Source organism: Sturnira hondurensis, unplaced genomic scaffold, assembly GCF_014824575.4.
Source record: "Sturnira hondurensis isolate 20B ecotype Veracruz unplaced genomic scaffold, ASM1482457v3 Scaffold0021143, whole genome shotgun sequence".
Lineage (NCBI taxonomy): Eukaryota > Metazoa > Chordata > Mammalia > Chiroptera > Phyllostomidae > Sturnira > Sturnira hondurensis.
The window spans coordinates 105,010-123,112 of NW_028093774.1; the positions used below are offsets into that span (position 1 = coordinate 105,010).

At 58.7% G+C, this 18,103-nt stretch overlaps 1 protein-coding gene across 2 annotated transcripts in view; it reads left to right on the forward strand.

Annotated features, from left to right (window-relative positions):
* Positions 1–18,103, forward strand: part of CDC42BPB (CDC42 binding protein kinase beta) — an 82,329-nt gene that overhangs the window by 45,831 nt on the left and 18,395 nt on the right. For both annotated transcript variants that reach the window (XM_037031700.1, XM_037031701.1), the window contains exons 7-21: positions 983–1,183; positions 2,690–2,938; positions 4,603–4,682; positions 6,409–6,575; positions 6,647–6,766; positions 7,541–7,674; positions 8,858–9,100; positions 10,315–10,425; positions 11,415–11,659; positions 11,788–11,893; positions 12,419–12,543; positions 12,993–13,098; positions 14,412–14,560; positions 15,228–15,322; positions 16,659–16,738. In XM_037031700.1, coding sequence (XP_036887595.1) covers positions 983–1,183; positions 2,690–2,938; positions 4,603–4,682; positions 6,409–6,575; positions 6,647–6,766; positions 7,541–7,674; positions 8,858–9,100; positions 10,315–10,425; positions 11,415–11,659; positions 11,788–11,893; positions 12,419–12,543; positions 12,993–13,098; positions 14,412–14,560; positions 15,228–15,322; positions 16,659–16,738 — 2,211 coding nt within the window. The remainder of the gene's footprint in view (positions 1–982; positions 1,184–2,689; positions 2,939–4,602; positions 4,683–6,408; positions 6,576–6,646; positions 6,767–7,540; positions 7,675–8,857; positions 9,101–10,314; positions 10,426–11,414; positions 11,660–11,787; positions 11,894–12,418; positions 12,544–12,992; positions 13,099–14,411; positions 14,561–15,227; positions 15,323–16,658; positions 16,739–18,103) is intronic.

Sequence of the window (18,103 nt, forward strand, 5' to 3'; positions counted from 1 at the left end):
GCAGCCTCAGGGCCCCGTCTGCGTGCCTTCCTGTGGCCACTGTCCAGCGCCGAGCTCTGGGACGTGGGACGTGGCATCTGCACCGAGTGCAGTCTGAAGGGCCCCTTCCCTGGGCCAGGCCGTCCTTCCGGTCTCGCCACTTGTTCGAGTCGTGGTGTGTGACCGTCGGGTGAAGGTGTTTTAAGAGAAGCAGAGAGGTTTACTCACTTTCTGTCCACAAAGCCAGACCCACTGGTTCCTAACGGTCCTGCACATGTGCCCCAAGTTACTCCTGATGCCCAGTCTTCCGCTGCCTGTGTTGAGCCCTGTGGCCCCAGGTGTAGAGAAGCGTACCTGACACACATCGGAGGCAGAGCTCCCTGCTGACTCCGACTGCCCTCGGGTGCTGCTTTGTCCCCTGGGCTCTCTTCTCAGACGTGACCAAAGGGAGACCTTGGTCCTTCCACAGCCGGGCCTCCCCAACTTGCAGGCCCCGCTGTGCCTGTGGTGGCTGCTGCCCTTGCTCCTTATAGAGGCGTCACTGCATCCAGGCTCATCTCACCCCCGCATCCTTCCCTCTCGGGTTCAGCCACGGAAGTCTCTGTCTGGGGAAGCCTCAGCACCCAGCCACACCTGGACCTGCTTGCAGACGTCCGGTGGGGAGACCGGAGGGTGGGCTGCGAGACAGGCTGCAGTGACAGCCTCCTCTACCAGCGCCCAGGGTCTCTGTGTGTGGAGGTCTGAGCAGGTCTGGCCTGGGCGTGTCTGGTCCCCAGCCACCTGGGTGGCAATGGAGCAAGTGGGAAACAGTGCCCCCTTGGGGGACTGTGATGCCATCTGGCTGTGGTGGCTTTGGGCATTGGGAGACTGCCCAGTGCTCAGTGTGGCAGGGATGCTGGCACGCACTGAACTTTGAATCGCTAGGTTTCGTGGTCACCATTGTGTGAGCTACTTGATGTTAATGATGCCCCAAGCTTCCCTTCAGCACGCCCTCTCCCCCAAGGTCCAGTCGTCGGTGGCCGTGGGCACACCCGATTACATCTCTCCAGAGATCCTGCAGGCCATGGAGGATGGCATGGGCAAGTACGGCCCCGAGTGCGATTGGTGGTCGCTGGGCGTCTGCATGTATGAAATGCTTTATGGAGAGACGCCGTTCTACGCCGAGTCACTCGTGGAGACCTACGGCAAGATCATGAACCACGAGGTACGGCGGTGCCGTGGTGGGCCGGCCCGTTGGTCCCGGTGTTGAAGGTGGGGCTTATCTCGGAAGCTGGTGGAGTCCTCGGGAAGCAGGGCTGGGGCTAGAGCAGCCTCGTGGCCCTGGAGGGTGGGGGGAGATCTGGGAGCGGCTGTGCCCCAGGGGTGCCCGTGGGGCTTTGGGGATGGCCCCATTTTCTGGGGCAGGGCGATGGTGGACCTGTGGGCCTGTGGGTCTGGGTTGGTCACCCAGCCCGTCAGTCTGGTCTCGGCCAGTTTTCCCAGAGAGCAGCGTTCAACAGCCACCCGCCCAGCGTCCCTTCGCGGTCCCGCTTCTCTCCCTCTCTCCCTTTTCCTGTCCCTGGCTGTCACCTCCCCCACTCTCCTTTGCTGGCTTGTTCTTTGTCGCTTCCTCTTCCGTCTGATGCTTTTGTCACCTGGTTTTTTCTTTGTGGTCTTCGCTCAAATACTTCTTTTCTAATGCTGGTTTGGCCTTCTACCCCATCTGCATGCAGCTCTCTCTCTCTCACACACTTGTACACACTCTCACATATACACAGTCATGTATACACACGTGCAAGTACACATACTCACGCATGAAGATATACACTCCTGCACTCACACGTGTATACTCTGATGCACTCGCAGGTATTCACACTCACGTACACAGACACATACACACACACACACACATGGACACCCCCTCAGAAACAGCACCCCGTGCTGGTCTGGGCTGGGCCCTGCTGCCGAGGGAGGGGATTGACACCAACACGGGGGTGGTCTTCCTCCTGCTGCGCCTCACAGCAGCTTGTACTTCTAATAGACACTGTTCCAAAGTAGAAGTAAACCTCATATTTGTAAATTAACATGCACTGTAAACCGTGGGCCTTGTGGGCAGGGTGCACACAGTAGGGGGAGCCCCCGGGGCTTGCTCTGTGCCCTTGGCACCTGTGGGCATTTAGTCTTTGCAGCCACCTGGGGAGGTGGCCCGACCATTGTGCTGTGTGGCCCTGAGCACTTAGGCTGGGGTGGGGGCGCGCATTCTGGTAAATGGCACCACGTGGCGCAGGACCGGGGTTCAGGCTGCTGCGCTGTCGTCGTCTCTGTGCTCAGCGCGCAGTGACGGCCCTTCTCTGTTCCACGTCTGTCTTCACAAGTCGAGTTCCGAGTTTGAAGGGCACGTGGGTGGCTGGCAGGTGTCTGAGTCAGAGGGCACGGGCTTCTCCCGGTAGCTGTGCCTTTGGCGTAAACGTTCACAAGTAGGGTTGCTGTGGATGTGGTCCCGCTCCTCGCCCACGTGTCGTCAGCGTCCCTTGTCTCCTGGAGAGGCGCATGTCGATCATGTCTTCATTCAGGGACTCAGGGGTGGGGGGCGGCAGGGGCTGACGGTCCACTGTGAATGACAGCAGCCAGCCCATCGGCAAGTGTGAGGTTCTCTCCCAAGGGTTGGGCTCGAGTAGCTCAGGCTCTGGGGCTGTCCCCACTCGGTCTGCTGACTGCCCCCTCCCCCCAGGAGCGATTCCAGTTCCCGTCCCACGTCACTGACGTGTCCGAGGAGGCGAAGGACCTCATGCAGAGGCTGATCTGCGGCAGGGAGCACCGGCTCGGGCAGAATGGCGTCGAGGACTTCAAGAAGCACGCCTTCTTCCAGGGGCTGAACTGGGAGGACATACGGAACCTGGAGGCACCCTACATCCCTGACGTGAGCAGCCCTTCCGACACGTCCAACTTCGATGTGGACGACGACGTGCTGAGGAACATTGTAAGTGGGCTCCGCTCGGCGTGGCGCTGCGGGGGGGTGCCGGCAGCTCCGGGTTGGGGGGGGTTGCTGAGCAGCAGTGCATTTGACAGCTGCACCGATGTTCGGGGGGTTAGACGGTGGTCTCGAGAAAATGCACCTTCTGGCTTGGTCTTTTTTTTTTTTTTTTAAGATTTTATTTATTTATTTATTTTTAGAGGGGAAGGAGAGAGGGAGAGAAACATCAATGTATGGTTGCCTTTTGTGCATCCCCTGCTGGTAGTTAGCCTGCAAGGAACCAGTTTGCAACCCAGGCATGTGCCCTGACTGGGAATCGAACCGCGATCGTCTGGTTCGCAGGCCCGCGCTCAATCCACTGAGCTACGCCAGCCAGGGCCTGGCTTGGTCTTTAATGTCCCCTTTTTAAAAGATTTTATCGATTTACTTTTAGAGAGGGGAATGGGGGGGGGAGACATCCATCAGTTGCCTCTCACTCTCCCCCTACTAGGGGCTGAACCTGCAACCCAAGCCTGTGTCCTGACCAGAAACTGAACCGGAGACCTTTTGGTCTGCAGGACGATGCCCAGCCAACTGTCCCACACTGGTCAGGACAATGTCCCTTTTTAAAATAATGGGTTACAATTTAAGGAAAAATGAGTAAAAAAGCTATGTGGTCTTAGAATTCATCAGAAATACTTTTGTCTTTGTGGCACTTTGTAAGTTTTCAAACCAGTGTCACCTGCACTGTCATTTTTGAGTGTCACTGTAGGCCTGTCACCACTCATAGATTTAGAGCCTCAGGGAGGAGCCTCTCAGCTCCCCGTCCGTGTCCCATGTCCCTGCACCAGCAGGCTGTCTGGTCTCCCTCCCCCTGGGAGGGAGGGGTGTGCTTCCCCTGCGGCCGCAGTCGGCCACCACTGCATGGAGCCCGTGGTCCAGGCTGGGTCCTGGCCCTGGTGCCCGTCCGGGGTGCAAGCTGGTGGGACATGCCTGCGTCCCACTCCTACCCTGTGAAGTTGTTTTGGCCTTGGCAGACCCGACCTTTTGACCTTCTGATCTGTCCCCAGGCCTGGTTTGGGGACACAGTAACTGGGGATGCGTGTGAGAGGGGAAGTTCGACTGTTCCGTGACTTACTGAAGGAAGAGCTGAGCGCTAGACTGTGTGGACACAAGCCGGAGTTTTTTGCTGGGAGAGTTTTTTTCTGGGCTCCGAAGAGACTCGTTTCCACGCTGAAATTCCCCAGATAAACGATCGCTTTGGTTTTATTTTTAATGAGGGAGGATTATCGAGCTGGAAACTTGTGGTAACTAATAGTTGTCTAAAAGAGTCTGCCTGTGGCCTCTGGCCCTGGTCCCTGAGGGTAGCACCTGCCCCCGCTGCATAGGGTCACGTTGAGCCCGGCGCCGTGGCTGTAAAAGGTGTGGGGATGCCTGGCCTGCTCCCAGTGTGGCCTGCGTCAGTATCACAGTCAGAGCTGTGTTTTTGCTCTCCTAACTGTAGTGTACCGGAGTCAGAGGTGGGGGGAGAAACAAGTCCACCAGTACCAAGCTCTATGTAGGTGACGCTGCGGGCCCCATGTGGCAGCGGGCCCGGGAGTCCTCTGCGCACCCTCGACTTCATCATCACGTTCCCGCCTCCCTTTGCGTGGCACCATGGGTCTCACTGTCTCGTATGTGCTCTCACACAGGAGATGCTGCCTCCTGGGTCTCACACAGGCTTTTCCGGGTTACATTTGCCGTTCATTGGTTTCACGTTCACCACGGAAAGGTATGTCTAGCTCTCTCATTCCCGAGGCAGAGCCTTCCTCAGGACTGGGGACAGTGCAAGGTTCTGCTTCTGCGCAGTGCATGGCTGGAACACTGGGTGGTGGGGGTGTGTCTGTCCTTTCAGAGAACACACCCAGTGCCTTGGTGGGTGCCTCAAGGGGTTGGTTGGAGTGTTATCCTCTAAATTAAAAGGTCACAGGTTGGATTCCCAGTCAGGGCACATGCCTAGGTTGCTGGTTCAGTCTCTGATTGGGGCTCATGTGAGAGGCAACCAGTCAATGTGTGTCCCTTACGTAGATGTTTCCCTTGCTCTGCAATCAGTGAGCATGTCCTCAGGTGAGGACAAACGTGTACACGCCTGGCCAGTGCACGCGATGACATCGCAAGGTCAGACTTTTCATGAAGAGCCTGATAGGAAGTTAGGCATTGTGGTCTCTGTTGTATATTCTTTGTCCTTTTAACAGCCCTTTAACAGTGGAAAAACCATCCCTGGCTTTTGGGGGGCAGGTGCCCGCAGGCTGTGCATTGCTGACCCTGATCTGGCCCCGCTCACTCTTCCACTGGGTGCTCTGTTGGCGTCCAGGGCTTAGAGCTCTGGCTTCCGTTGGTGAGGCTGGGGCCTGGTGCCTGCAGAGCTGAGAGCAGGGCCCCAAGTGAGCCAGCACCGCCTGTGTTTGTATCTCGAATGGGCCATTCAAGGTCCCGTCTGCCTCTCTTACGAGGGAGGCTGGGGCAGGAGGTGAGGGTCAGGGTGAAGGGCGGGTGACATGAAACAAATGAACCTGCCCTGTGCCTGCCGGACGGAGCCAGCACCTGGCTCCCAGCACCCTCAGCAGCAGGGGCTGCTCTGATGGGAGTGCCTAGGAGATGCAGCAGCGGTGGCCGGTGTGCTGCCTTCGTGTCTGTCCCACGGGCAGAGGCTAGTGGCCTTCCAGGTGCACACCAGCCTGGTAGGCGCTAGTCCTGCCTGCCGGTCCCCAGCTCCAGTTTAGCGGGTCAGGCCCAGGTACCTCCTCCTGGAGTGGACCCCGTAGAGTGGGCACACCCAACACCCAGGCCGCCTTTGAGAAACCCTGCCAGGCCTTCCTCTCGGCACCACCGTGAGCTGGTGCCCATAGCATTTAGTGTGGGGCTCAGGCACCCCCTGCCCTCACTGTCACGCTGAACTGGGAGCTAAGTCACGGGTGGGATAGTCCAGGAGTGAAGCTCCGAGCCAGAGCACCTTCTCCTTCACCGTGGTCCTGCTCGCAGCGGGTCTGTTGCTGGCTGGTCAGTGGTGACTAGCTTTGCGGTGCTGGTCAGGGCATGGGAATGGAAGGGACCCTTGGTTCGCAGGGTTGACAGGCCCCAGAGGGCTGAAGGAACTCTCCCCCGTTGGTGACAGAACCTGGAAGCCGTCCGGTGAGGCCTTGCTTGGAGCCCCTGCTGGCCAAACTAACTGTCGTTGTGAACGCTGGTGCGGGCATGGCGCTTCCCCAGCTTTGCAGAGGCGGTTTCTTCGACCAGTTCTGAGGACACGCAGTGAGAGGGCCTGTCCTCCTTGTTGTCTCCCAGCCACTGCCTTAAGGAAGGTTCCTGTCTGATTTTGGCTCTGTAGACAATGAAATCTTTCACAGCTGTTTGTTTGCCAGTTTAAAGACACTTATTTTCCCTGGGAAGTCTCTGAATGCCGTGCGCTGGTGGCCGTCCGTGCTCAGGAGGCTAGAGACCCTGTGCTGTGCTTGCAGCTGTCTCTCCGACCGGGGCTCTCTGAAGAGCACGCTGCCGTCCAGCGTGCTGGCCAGAGATGAGGGCGTGCAGCGCGACCTGGAGAACAGCTTGCAGGTGGAGGCCTATGAGCGGAGGATCCGCAGGCTGGAGCAGGAGAAGCTAGAGCTCAGCAGGAAGCTGCAGGGTGAGTGGGGCAACCTCCCCGCCTTGGGCGCCCGAGCCGGCTGGCACTGCTCACGCGTCTCTCCCTCGCAGAGTCCACCCAGACCATCCAGTCCCTCCACGGCTCAGCACGGACTCTGGCCGGGTCAGCCCGAGATAAAGAAATCAAAAAGCTGAATGAGGAAATTGAGCGCTTGAAGAATAAAATAGCAGGTACATCTTAAAGTTTGGCTGCTTACTGTCTTCTCAGAGGGAGTTAATCTCTGGGAAGGAAATTTCAGTCTTCTTCATGTGAGACGCAAAAGCAGAAAAAAGTGGTAAGCTTTAGCAGACCTGGTCAGAATTCTGGTACTTCGCCAGTTTCTTTAACATCGTTTGTCTGGAGGCCCAGCTCTGACACAGTGTTGCAGCTGCAGCCAGAGTCCGTTTCCCACGAGTCCTCCCTGGTCTGCGCTGGTAGCTCTGAGACAGAGGTGCCGGAACTACTTTCTAAAGCTCTCTCCACTGGGCCCTGCATCTCACCGTTTTAGGTGCTAGGTCCATAGTCCCGTCTGTCTCTGTGGTTCCTGGGTCATCAGTTTCCTAAAGACCCAAATCACTTTCAACTTGACCCCTGACCTGACTCGGGGGGTTGACGCTGCAGGTGACTCCTCTGTGAGTCAGAGCTGTGGCATCAGCTGCCATCCTGGCCCAGTGAAGGCTTGGTGGGGCCTGGTTTTCAGTAAAAGCTGTTGCCACTTTGGGTAGCACTGTGCCAGCTCTGCCAGTGCACGAGGAGGCGGCAGGAGGTGGGCACTGCCAGAAGCACAGTCCCACCGGGTTGGAGTGAGGTCCCGTGAGTGTCCTGGTGGCACAGTGCCACGTGGGGACAGTCGGGCAGCCTCTAAGTGACATGGAGATGTCGGGGCTGCTTGTGCTCACTGTTGGTAAGTCAGAGCGCAGGGCCCTTCGAGTGAGGGAGCTCCATCTATCTTCTCCTTTGCTCAGACTGTAGCAGGCTGGAGCGACAGCTGGAGGGCCCGGGGACAGTCCACCCAGAGCACGAGAGTGTCGCGCTTCGGCTGAAAGGCCTGGAGAGGCAGCACCGTGTGGTGCGGCAGGAGAAGGAGGACCTCCACAAGGTAGCGACTTGGCTCTACCCAGCAGCGTGGAGCACGGGGGCGGGGCTGCGTGCCGGCCGTGCGGCCTGTGGCTCCCGCAGCAGCTCCGGACAACTGGCACACAAGCCGCTGTCGTCATCCTCAGGCTCCACTGCACCCTGCCACATGGATGGTTGGGACGTGGTGACTGCAGATGTGAGGGTTTCCCTGTGTCTTGGGGGCCCCAGTCACAGACCCAGCTGGCTGTGCGCCCCATCCCACTGGTCCAGGCCACCCCGCAGTGGCCTCTACGCTCTCCTCTTAGACTCCCTGCTGAAGAGGCCTTTGGATTTTGTCAGACGTGGCCGACTGTGGGCTAAGCCTGCAGTGTGTGCACACGTAGGGCAGATTTTCTGCCAGCACGCTCAGGCACACACCCGGGCCTTGGGGCCTAGGCTGTGGTCTGGTCTCTCACTGGGGGGCCCACCCTGGTGTCCCAGCACCTAGTGTCTCCCGAGCCCCTCGGGGCCTCTCAGTCTATTTGGTCCCCACCTGGGGACCATACCTCTCCCACATATCACAGCAAGTGCCACTGCGCTGGCTGGGGCCTGGGGCAGGCGCTTCCCTCTCCACAGCAGGGGCTGCCCCCACCTGGTCCAGTCCCGCTGCTTCCAGCCTCATCCAGCAGGTGCCCCAGGAGCAAGCAGCCTGATTGTTGAGGGGCCAGTTGCAGGGTGGTGAGGTCAGTGCAGTGGAGGGGACAGTGGTGTCCATGCCGCAGACTCCAGGGAAGAGCGGCCTAGCATGTGTGTTTGTACAGGTCTTGACTCTGGCCGGGTTCCTAAGTGTTTCTGTAGCGCATAGTCCCCAGTTCCGCTGGGTCTGAGTGGTAAGGTGAGTGCCCCCTGGTGCCTTGTCTGCCTTTGCTGTTATGTGGGCAGTGCAGAGGTGGGCATGGCTGAGCTAGGCTGGCTGCCGTGAGCAAGGGTGTGTGACCTTGTCGCTCCACCTGCTGGGAGGCCTTTCTAGAGCGGGGTCAGCTCAGCCTCTGGGCTCAGGTGCTCGTCCCAGCTGCACGTAGCTGTGCTGGGCAGGCAGGGCCGTGTCCGGCAGGCGCGCTCTAGGACTGCGCGGTCGTCGGCAGCCAGCACTTGCCGTCCCCGGGCTTCCAGCCTCCCACCCCCTTGTTACACAGACGTCAACCTCTGTCGTTCTTCTTGTTCAGCAACTGGTCGAAACTTCGGAGCGCCTGAAGTCCCAGGCCAGAGAGCTCAGGGAGGCCCAGCAGCAGCGGAAGCTGGCCCTGCAGGAGCTTGCGGAGCTCAACGAGCGGGCGGCCGAGCTCCGCTCTCAGAAGCAGAAGGCGTCCCGGCAGCTGCGTGAGAAGGAGGAGGAGGTGGAGGCTGCCATGCAGAAAGTCGACTCCATGCGGCAGGAGATCCGCAAATCCGAGAAGCTCAGGAAAGAGGTAGCTGGGGCGCACCCCGGGCCGCAGTGATCAACTCCTGTGGGGTCTGACAGACACTTGTCAGAAGGCAGCTGCTCTGATCGCATCGTTACTTCACAGCAGATCCTGAGTTTTTCGTGAGGCTCAGCCGGTCCCCACCAAGCCTGCAGGCTCTTGCTTTGTAGTTCTCAGCCCTCCACCTGTTTGTGGAGTTGGAAGGAGAGTCCAGTGGTGCTGGTGTTTAAAGCTCCCTGTTAAAGCACACAGCGTGGCGAAGCCCAGTGCCTGCAGCACACACACGCGTGGCGGGGTGCAGGGCGGCTTGTGTGGCTGTGCACGCCTGGCTCTGTGGGGGCGGGGGTGGGGCCAGTATCGGCCTGGCGAGCCCCATGTCAGCTCTCAGGCTGGCAAGCCTCACGCGTGCTGGTGAGCGAGGCCCTGAAGAGCTTTTGTGGGCGAGGGTTGGCAGCTCTTGGCTTTTAGAACATTAGAGATGCAAACAAGACTTGTTTCCATATAACAATGAACCAGAGAAGGAAGGGCCTTGCCAGCCCCTGGGAAGGGCTTCAGGACCCGCTTGGAGACCCGCTGCCAGGGACGTGTCCTGAGCAGCCCTTGGTGTAAAACTCCAGTGCAATCCCTCAAGCTCCGACCGAGCCCAGGCATCGTGCGCTTCTTCCTCGCACACTCTGGCTCTTCATCACTCGGCCTCAAAAGGCCCGTTGGCGGTTCTGCAGCCCAGAGACCCCTCTCGTTGTAGCCAGCTCGGGCGCAGGCGAAAGGGATGCCTGTGCGCTCCGCTGCTCGGGTTGGGCGGAGACGGTGCGCAGTGCAGACCGCTCTGGCGGCAGGGAGGTCCTCACTGTGCAGGGCGCTGGGGTGCGGCCCTCCCACTGCTCCTCCTCTGTGCGTGGGTCTGACGTTTGCCACTGAAACGAGTCCAGGTCCTACAGGTGGCAGAGTGCTTATTTCTATAAGTCAGTGTCTTGACTTGAAGTTTCTTATCAAGTTACTGATTTGAATTCGATTTTAAACTTTTTAAAATTTTTTTTCACTAACCAGCTATTCCAGTCAAGTCCTGAGATGTGTTTTAGTCTTTAACTTGTAATGAAGTCTGACAAAGAGGGATTAGAGACCCTCCAGGATTTCCTTTGCTTGGAGTCCCCTGGGGGGGAGTTTGGTGTTGAGAGGAGCCCGCTCAGCGTACCTGAGCAGCAGTGTCCCCTGTGTTGCAGCTGGAGGCACAGCTCGAGGACGCCGTGGCCGAGGCCTCCAAGGAGCGCCAGCTCCGAGAACACAGCGAGAGCTTCTCCAAGCAGATGGAGAGGGAGCTTGAGGCCCTCAAGGTAGAGCCGGAGGGTCCTGATTCTTCCTGCAACCACAGGCGCCCCCTTACTCTGACTCTCCCGTGGCGCACTCGTCCCAAGTGTGGTGCTCGTTGGGACACAAGGTCACCAGGCAGCTCCGGGTGCACCAGGGATGGAGGGGCAGGGGACAGGAACCTGCCTTCATGGCAGCCCGAACCTGCAGGCACCAGGCGCAGTCCCTTTTCTCCCCAGAGGACAGTCAGGGGCCGCTTGCAGTGCACCCTTGTGAGCCCACGCAGCACCCTTCTCCGAGTCTGTGCCTTTCCGTTCATGGTCCCCCTCTGGAGAAGTGCCTTAAAGCCCATGTCCTGCCACTCACATGGAAGAGACAAGCTGGTCGTCTGTGGCCAGAGGCAGGGCGCGGGGGGTGGCTGGTTGTGGCGAGAGGGCTGTCTGAGCTGGGCCCCAGGGCCTCCCCTCTGAGCCTGGTCTCCGTGGCTGAACAGAGAGGACAGGGCTGCCTGCTCCCTCCTGTCCCCGGGCCCTGGGCACGCCTCTTCACTGGCCTTGCTGCCACCTGGTCCGGCCAAGCACGTCACACCACACCCTTTTCTTTGTCCTGCTACCTTGGTTTGTCTTGTTGTTTGTCTGCTGGCTTGTCGTCAGTCTTTCCCCCCTACCCTGTGAGAGCAGAGACGTGACCGAGCCCTATACCACAGGGTGCCTGGCGCTGAGTCGGCCCACAGAAGGACACTGTGGGAGTGAGCAGGCAGAGTGAGGGACCCCAAAGGCCATTCTTGTCACAGTGTGACACTGCCCTTTGGGTCCCTGACAGGTCAGGCGTATTCCTCCTACAGGGTGGATGCTGTCACCCCAAAATCTGCCCTGTGGGTGTGAGAGGGACGGGGCATCTGTCTTCGGGAGGGCAAGGAGGCAGCGCCCCAAGTGCCCACACGTGCAGGGCTGACGGCAGCGTGACCCCCGCGAGGGTGCAGAGGTCTGCGACTTACTTTGACCTTCACCTTCAGATGAAGCAAGGTGGCCGTGGACCGGGTACCTCCTTAGAACATCAGCAGGAGATTTCCAAAATAAAATCCGAGCTCGAGAAGAAAGTCTTATTTTATGAAGAAGAATTGGTCAGACGGGAGGCCTCCCATGTGCTGGAAGTGAAGACCGTGAAGAAGGAGGTGCACGACTCCGAGAGCCAGCAGCTGGCCCTGCAGAAAGAAGTCTTAGTGCTGAAGGACAAGCTGGAGAGGTCACAGCGCGAGCGGTGGGTTCCGCCGAGCCCCCTGGGACTCGGGAGGCGGGTCCGTGCCCAGGCCGCAGCCCGGAGTGTGGGCAAGGTCAGGGAGGCGAGGTCCGGGCGGCGGGCTGAGCGTGTGGCCCCGCCCTCCTCAGGCACAGCGAGCTGGAGGAGGCCGTGGGCGCCGTCCGAGACCAGCACGAGCGCGAGAGGGCCTCGCTTCGTGAGGAGCACAGGCAGCTAACCGCCGAGAAGGAGCGGGTAAGGCGCACGTCCAGGCTGTCCTTCGGGGAAGCTGTGCCGTTTTCTCTCTCGTGTGTGGGAAGTGCGGCGTTTTAAAGATTTTTATTTCCAAATGAGGTAATAGGTCCCTGGCCAGTAGCTCAGTTGGCTGGAGCATCATCCGGGTACGCCAAGGTTGAGGGTTCAAAGTCTGACCAGGGCACATACAAGAAGCAGCCAGTGGATAGATAAGTGGAACAACAAATCAGTATCCCCGCTTCTTAAAATTAACGTTTAACAAAGACTTAAATGAAGTAGTGAGGTGTTTGATCTTTCAAGTGGGATGTTTGCATTAGGTTGAAAGCACTAATTACCCCAAATCATTGGCTCTGTTTTCTCTCTCAAGTTCAGATCGTCATTGAAATGCGACTTAAGTACAATCGGAAGTCCGTGACCTGGACTTAGTTGAAGGAAACTTTAAGTCTTCAGAAGTACTCATAGTTTTAACGGTGGCCTCTGTACAGGGCGCCATGTGACACGTGCGTCACACTTGTGTCATTTCAGCTCTGCTCCTTTGTGGACAAACTCACAGCCCAGAACAGACAGCTGGAGGACGAGCTGCAGGACCTGGCAGCCAAGAAGGAGTCGGTGGCCCACTGGGAAGCCCAGATCGCCGAGATCATCCAGTGGTGCGTGCAGGCCGGGCCCGGGGGGGGGGGGGCAGGGGGCACCTGCAGGCCCCCCAGGTCCTGCCGCCACCTCTCCACGCCTGTCCTATGTGCTCTGGGGGCTGGGCACAGGTCTCACCACTGTGTCCCCCGACCGCTGAGGTCTGGGGGCGCAGTTCTGGCAGCAGCCTTCACATTGGATGAAGGCGGAGAAACAGCACCCCCCAGTCGCTGAAGCTGGGGGTCAGGCTGTGCAGGGGTGCATGCTGTCCTTGGGGCGGGGTGCAGCTTCCGCAAAATGCCACCCAAGGACGGGAGACCAGAGGAGAGGGTGGGGACCAGTCTCTGCCCGAGGGCACTCCTGGGCGACTGCTGTCTGGTGATAGGCTCCTGGGGCCCTGGGGCCTGAGGGGGCAAGACACACCCCTCCTCTCTGGGCCCTGGACACTCACCCACGCTCCCTCCTGCAGGGTCAGCGACGAGAAAGACGCGCGTGGCTATCTTCAGGCTCTTGCTTCCAAGATGACGGAAGAGCTGGAGGCCTTGAGGAGCTGCAGCCTGGGCTCAAGGACACTGGTGGGTCTTGTCCTGCAGCCACGTTCTTGTCACCAGGGGCCTCTGTGGTTAAACGCCATGCTGGCCCTTCTGGTGGGAAAGGCCAGTTTGTGGAACGCCAGCATCGTTCCCGGGAGATCAGCCTCCGTGCATGAGTCGTTTCACTGTGACCACCAAGCTTCAGCTCCAGAGCGGGCGCCAGGGAGCTGCACAGGGTCTGCCCTCAAGGGGTCGAGTGGCTCACCCGAGCCACCGGCCAGCGGCCTGCGTTTCGAGCACCGGGGAGTGTGGCGAGCTTGGGGCTGCGCGGGACCCCATCAGCCCAGTTCCCCCTCGTCTCAGTTTCTCTGGGTACTCTTTAAAACCATGCTTTGGCCCGGGGATCGGAAACGGTGTTGATTTTTAGATTGTCGGTGTGTGAACACCCCTTAGAGTGATCAGTGAGTTTTAGCTGTTTTAGTCCGGTCATGTTTACGTACACGGTGCCTTTAGGAACGACAGTGAATGACGTGTGCGCACAAGCCTCAGAGAGGAGGACAGAGTGCCGGCCCAGGGCCTGTTAGTGAGACGGCGTTTCTGAGCTCTCGTTGCAAGATGCTGTGTAAATGCGCCCTGCTGAGGGCAGCTGGGACGAGGACACACTTCCCTTCTCCCCAGCGGTGTGCTACGCGCTCACGGATCCTCACACACAGCCACCCAGGACGTAGTCGTCGGCAGGCCCCTGAGATTTCCCCACCTCGACTGAGGTCACTGTGTCTCCAGAGTCGCCCTCTGTCCTGCCCCCCCTTCTGACTGACGACTGGGGAGTGTGCCCCTGTTCGCTTCCTTCTCCTCACTGCGGTGTAAGGAGAATGGGAACTTTCAGCTCTGCTCAGGGAAGACCTTAAAAACAGTGCTTCCACAGGCCTTTACTCTCCTGAGAGTTGAGGAGCCGCACTTGGGTGGGTGCCTGCGTGGCGGCGCCCACTCCCGCACCCCACCCTGCTTCCGTGTTCTGAGGGGGAGCAGTCGGCAAAGAGCGACGTAATTCCTAGGACGAAGAAATAGCAAATGTTTCAGGATGTGGGAAAATAAGATAGAAAGGGTCCCATAATGCATCTTAGGTTTGTGAGAGTCTGGTGGACCCATGTTAGTCTAAAAACGTAAATAAGTGAATTCTTTAGAAACCCCCTAAGAAAGATTAAAGGCCATAAAAAAGAAAATCAGACACGGTGGACTTTGTTAACATTTGAGAGGCAATATCTGAGTATGATGAAAAAAGTTGAAAGTCAGAAAAAGAATTGTTACATGGGTGGCTTACAGTGTGTTCTCATCGTCTGAACTGATGTCTGCAGGATCCGCTTTGGAAGGTGCGCCGCAGTCAGAAGCTGGACATGTCCGCGCGGCTGGAGCTGCAGTCTGCTCTTGAGGCTGAGATCCGGGCCAAGCAGCTGGTTCAGGAGGAGCTGAGGAAGGTCAAGGACATGAACCTCTCCTTTGAAAGGTGCTGGTTCTGCTGCCTGGTTCTGCACAGGAGCTGGGCCTCACGCGTGCCAGAGCTGTTCTCGTGGCCTGCAGTCTCACTCCCCGCACTTAGAGTGATGGGCTGAGGTGCAGGCAGGTGCCACCCAGTCACGGGGCAGGGCCAGGACCTGACTGCAGACCCCCTGGAGGCTGGGCTGGGACTGCTGCTGGAGGCCTGGCAGGCGGGTGACCTCAGCAAACTGGCTGTGTCCCCTCCATGAAAACCCAGACCACGAGATGTCCGCGTTTAGGCAGACCACACCTCACTCAGCAGGTGTCAGCCCAGCATCTTGCCCACAGTGGAGCACTTCCGGGCCTGATGGCTGAGCCACCCAGGCCGAGTGTCCTCAGATGACAGAGGATTTGTGATTTGTCCCCAAAGAGATCAGGAATGTCCAAAACTCCATGAGAACAAGGACGTTTCAAAGTCCTTGTTCATAATGCTGACGTGTGTACGGTGCACAGTGTGCTAAGCGGACAGGCTGGCTCAGGGTGGCCCACGGGTCTGTCCAGCAGTGTTTGTGGAGGCCAGCCCCATTCCAGCACTGTCCCCGTAGACCAGCCCCTGCCCCCACCACCTGCACTCGGAACCAGCACGTGGATGACCTGCTCTTTGCTCACCTAAAGCCGCTGTTTTATTATTTTAGTAAACTGAAGGATTCGGAGGCCAAAAATAGAGAGCTATTAGAAGAAATGGAAGTTTTGAAGAAGAAGATAGAAGAAAAGTTTAGAGCAGATACTGGTAAATTAAAATTACAAGTTTTTGCATTTTTTAAGTTTAAACCTGTTTTAATGAAATGGTTTTATTTTGCATTTAATTTCTTTTAGGTTTAATAGTTTTAGTTATATAAAGAAAGCACTTACTCATCCCAGAGCCAAAATTCAGAACGATCCCCTCCCCAAAGTTACCCCCGGTTTCTGGTCCTTCCTTTCTCTTGTCTTGAGAACAGAGCAGACTCTCGGGAGTGTAGTGAGAGTTCACGCCCTCAGCTCGCCCTGTGCCAGCCCTGGGGGCTGGGTGTCGGCCCCTCCACCTTCGCTGTCCCAGAGCTCGCAGTGCATACCCGGCCCATGTGTGGCCTCTTTTGTTTTTCTCTGTTTTGGGGACCGACACCCAGACATGGACTGCCAGTCTAAGGGTCGGCCTGCACCTCGGTGTTGCTGGCCTCTGCTGCAGACGCCAGCACGTCTGCGTCCCTGCCACAGTGCGGAGTCCTGCCCGAGGCCTCGCCTGCCTGCCAGGTGTGGCCAAACACCCTGGCCAGGGCGGCACCGCGGCGTGGACCTGGTGTGCATTTTCGTGTCCTGAGTGAGGCGGAGCATCTTTCTGGGTGTGTGGGGCCATTTGTGCTCCTTAACCTGTGACTTATGTGTGTGTGAGTTTGCCCATTTGAAACACTACAAGTCGTTAAGTCTTTTTCTTGATCCTCAGAAGCTTTATGGAGGATTACAGCCTGTGTTTGACAGAAGTTGCAGATATTCTTGCCAGTTGTCTTTAATGATTCTGGAGGGGGGCGCATAAAGTTTTTTTAAAAATTTTGTGTGTGTGTCAAATTTTCCCCTCTGAGTCGCAGGGAAACACTCCCGCATCCCCAGTTGTCCGGATCATTCACCCTTGTTTTCTCTGCCACTCGTGTGGCTTCGCTTTTTAAAGTGCAGCTTCCTGATGGATCCACGAGGAGGCTGTGCTGATGTGCGGATTGGGGAACGGGCCCAGTGCGCCTTTGTCCTGCGGCGAGCTTTTTGTCCAGTGCCAGTTGTTAAAAAGCTCCAGCCTCCCCAGCGCCCTTCCCACTCACGAGCTGGCCACGCCCCTTGGTCTGGCTCTGGGTCCCCCGTCCCCCGTCTCCATTGCCGTTCGTGGGTCTGCTTCTTGGTGCTCTGGCAGAGCGCCTCCCGCCACCCCTCCTCCTCGGAGATTTCTGAGACAGTCTTTGTTCACGCTCCACAGCGTGCTCTTCCCTCACTTGTCTGGGGCTGGGTAGTCTCATCCGCCTGTCGGAGATGGCGAGCCTCCCCGTCTCAGTGCAGGACATTCTTGGACGTTTGTGCCCTGACTCGAGGCTTCTTTCTCACAGGACTCAAACTCCCAGATCTCCAGGACTCCGTCTTCGAGTACTTCAACGCTGCGCCTCTGGCCCACGACCTGGCGTTCCGCGTGAGTAACTGTTCTTGCAGAGGGAGCAGGGCCGCAGACTTAGCAGTGCGTCAGCGCTGGGCTCTCTGCCTCCGTCACGCTGACCCTGCCGTCGACCCTGCCACTTGACCCGGTGCCAGGTGTGTGGGTTGTAGGCGCTCAGGTACTGGGAATGCGTGGGGAGAGGCCCCCCTGAGTTGAGTGAAGGTCGGTCCAGGAAGTGTGCAGTGGGGGACGTCCTTCGGGGAGGCCGTCTGCCCGGGCCTCTGCCAGAGCAGGGAATGCTGGGCGTCACGTGCAGACCCTCCCGCTGCAGCAGAGGAGGGCCGGGTCAGAGCGGCCTCCTTGGGGCGACCCCTGCAGGGCCCTGCCGGTGGGCTCCCTTAGGGGTGGAAGAAGGCAGCTCCTGAGAGAGTCCTGCCGAGACACCTGGGTGGGGGCGGGCGGCCATGTGGTTGGTGGGTTCTGCCCTCGGGAGCGTCGTCGTGAGGGAAGGGTTGGCCGTGGGGGTGTGGCAGGCTTTCCTCTTGTCCAGAGCAGCAGTGGGCCCCTCGCCGGCAGGACAGAGCAGCAGTGGGTCCCTGCACAGCAGGACAGAACAGCAGTGGGTCCCTGCACAGCAGGACAGAACAGCAGTGGGTCCCTGCACAGCAGGACAGAGCAGCAGCGGGCCCCTCGCCGGCAGGACAGAACAGCAGTGGGTCCCTGCACAGCAGGACAGAACAGCAGTGGGTCCCTGCACAGCAGGACAGAGCAGCAGCAGGCCCCTCGCCGGCAGGACAGAGCAACAGCGGGCCCCTCGCCGGCAGGACAGAGCAGCAGCGGGCCCCTCGCCGGCAGGACAGAGCAGCAGCGGGCCCCTCGCCGGCAGGACAGAACAGCAGCGGGCCCCTCGCCGGCAGGACAGAGCAGCAGTGGGTCCCTGCACAGCAGGACAGAACAGCAGTGGGTCCCTGCACAGCAGGACAGAGCAGCAGCGGGCCCCTCGCCGGCAGGACAGAGCAGCAGTGGGTCCCTCGCCGGCAGCCCTCCACAGCAGGACGGGTTAAAGTCATGGAAGTGGAGCGCATTCCTGGGACCTCTGGGAACTCTTTGTTTTTATGGGTTTTCCTACTTTTTACTTAGAAAACTTTGGGCATGGGGTGAAGTCGAAGGAACCATCCGGTGAGCACCGGCATCTCATCTGGCCTCGTGCCATGAGTGTGTCCCCGCTGTCCCCCAGCACACACAGACCTTCCCGAAGCCAGCTGGCATTGAGTGGTGGGCCCCAGTGATGCGGGTTACTTCGGACTGTGTGTCCTCAGGTCCCAGCCACCCTGCCTGACGATGACGTCCTTGTCGTGTACACAGTAGGCACTGACCAGCTCTGGGTCCAGCCAGAGCTCA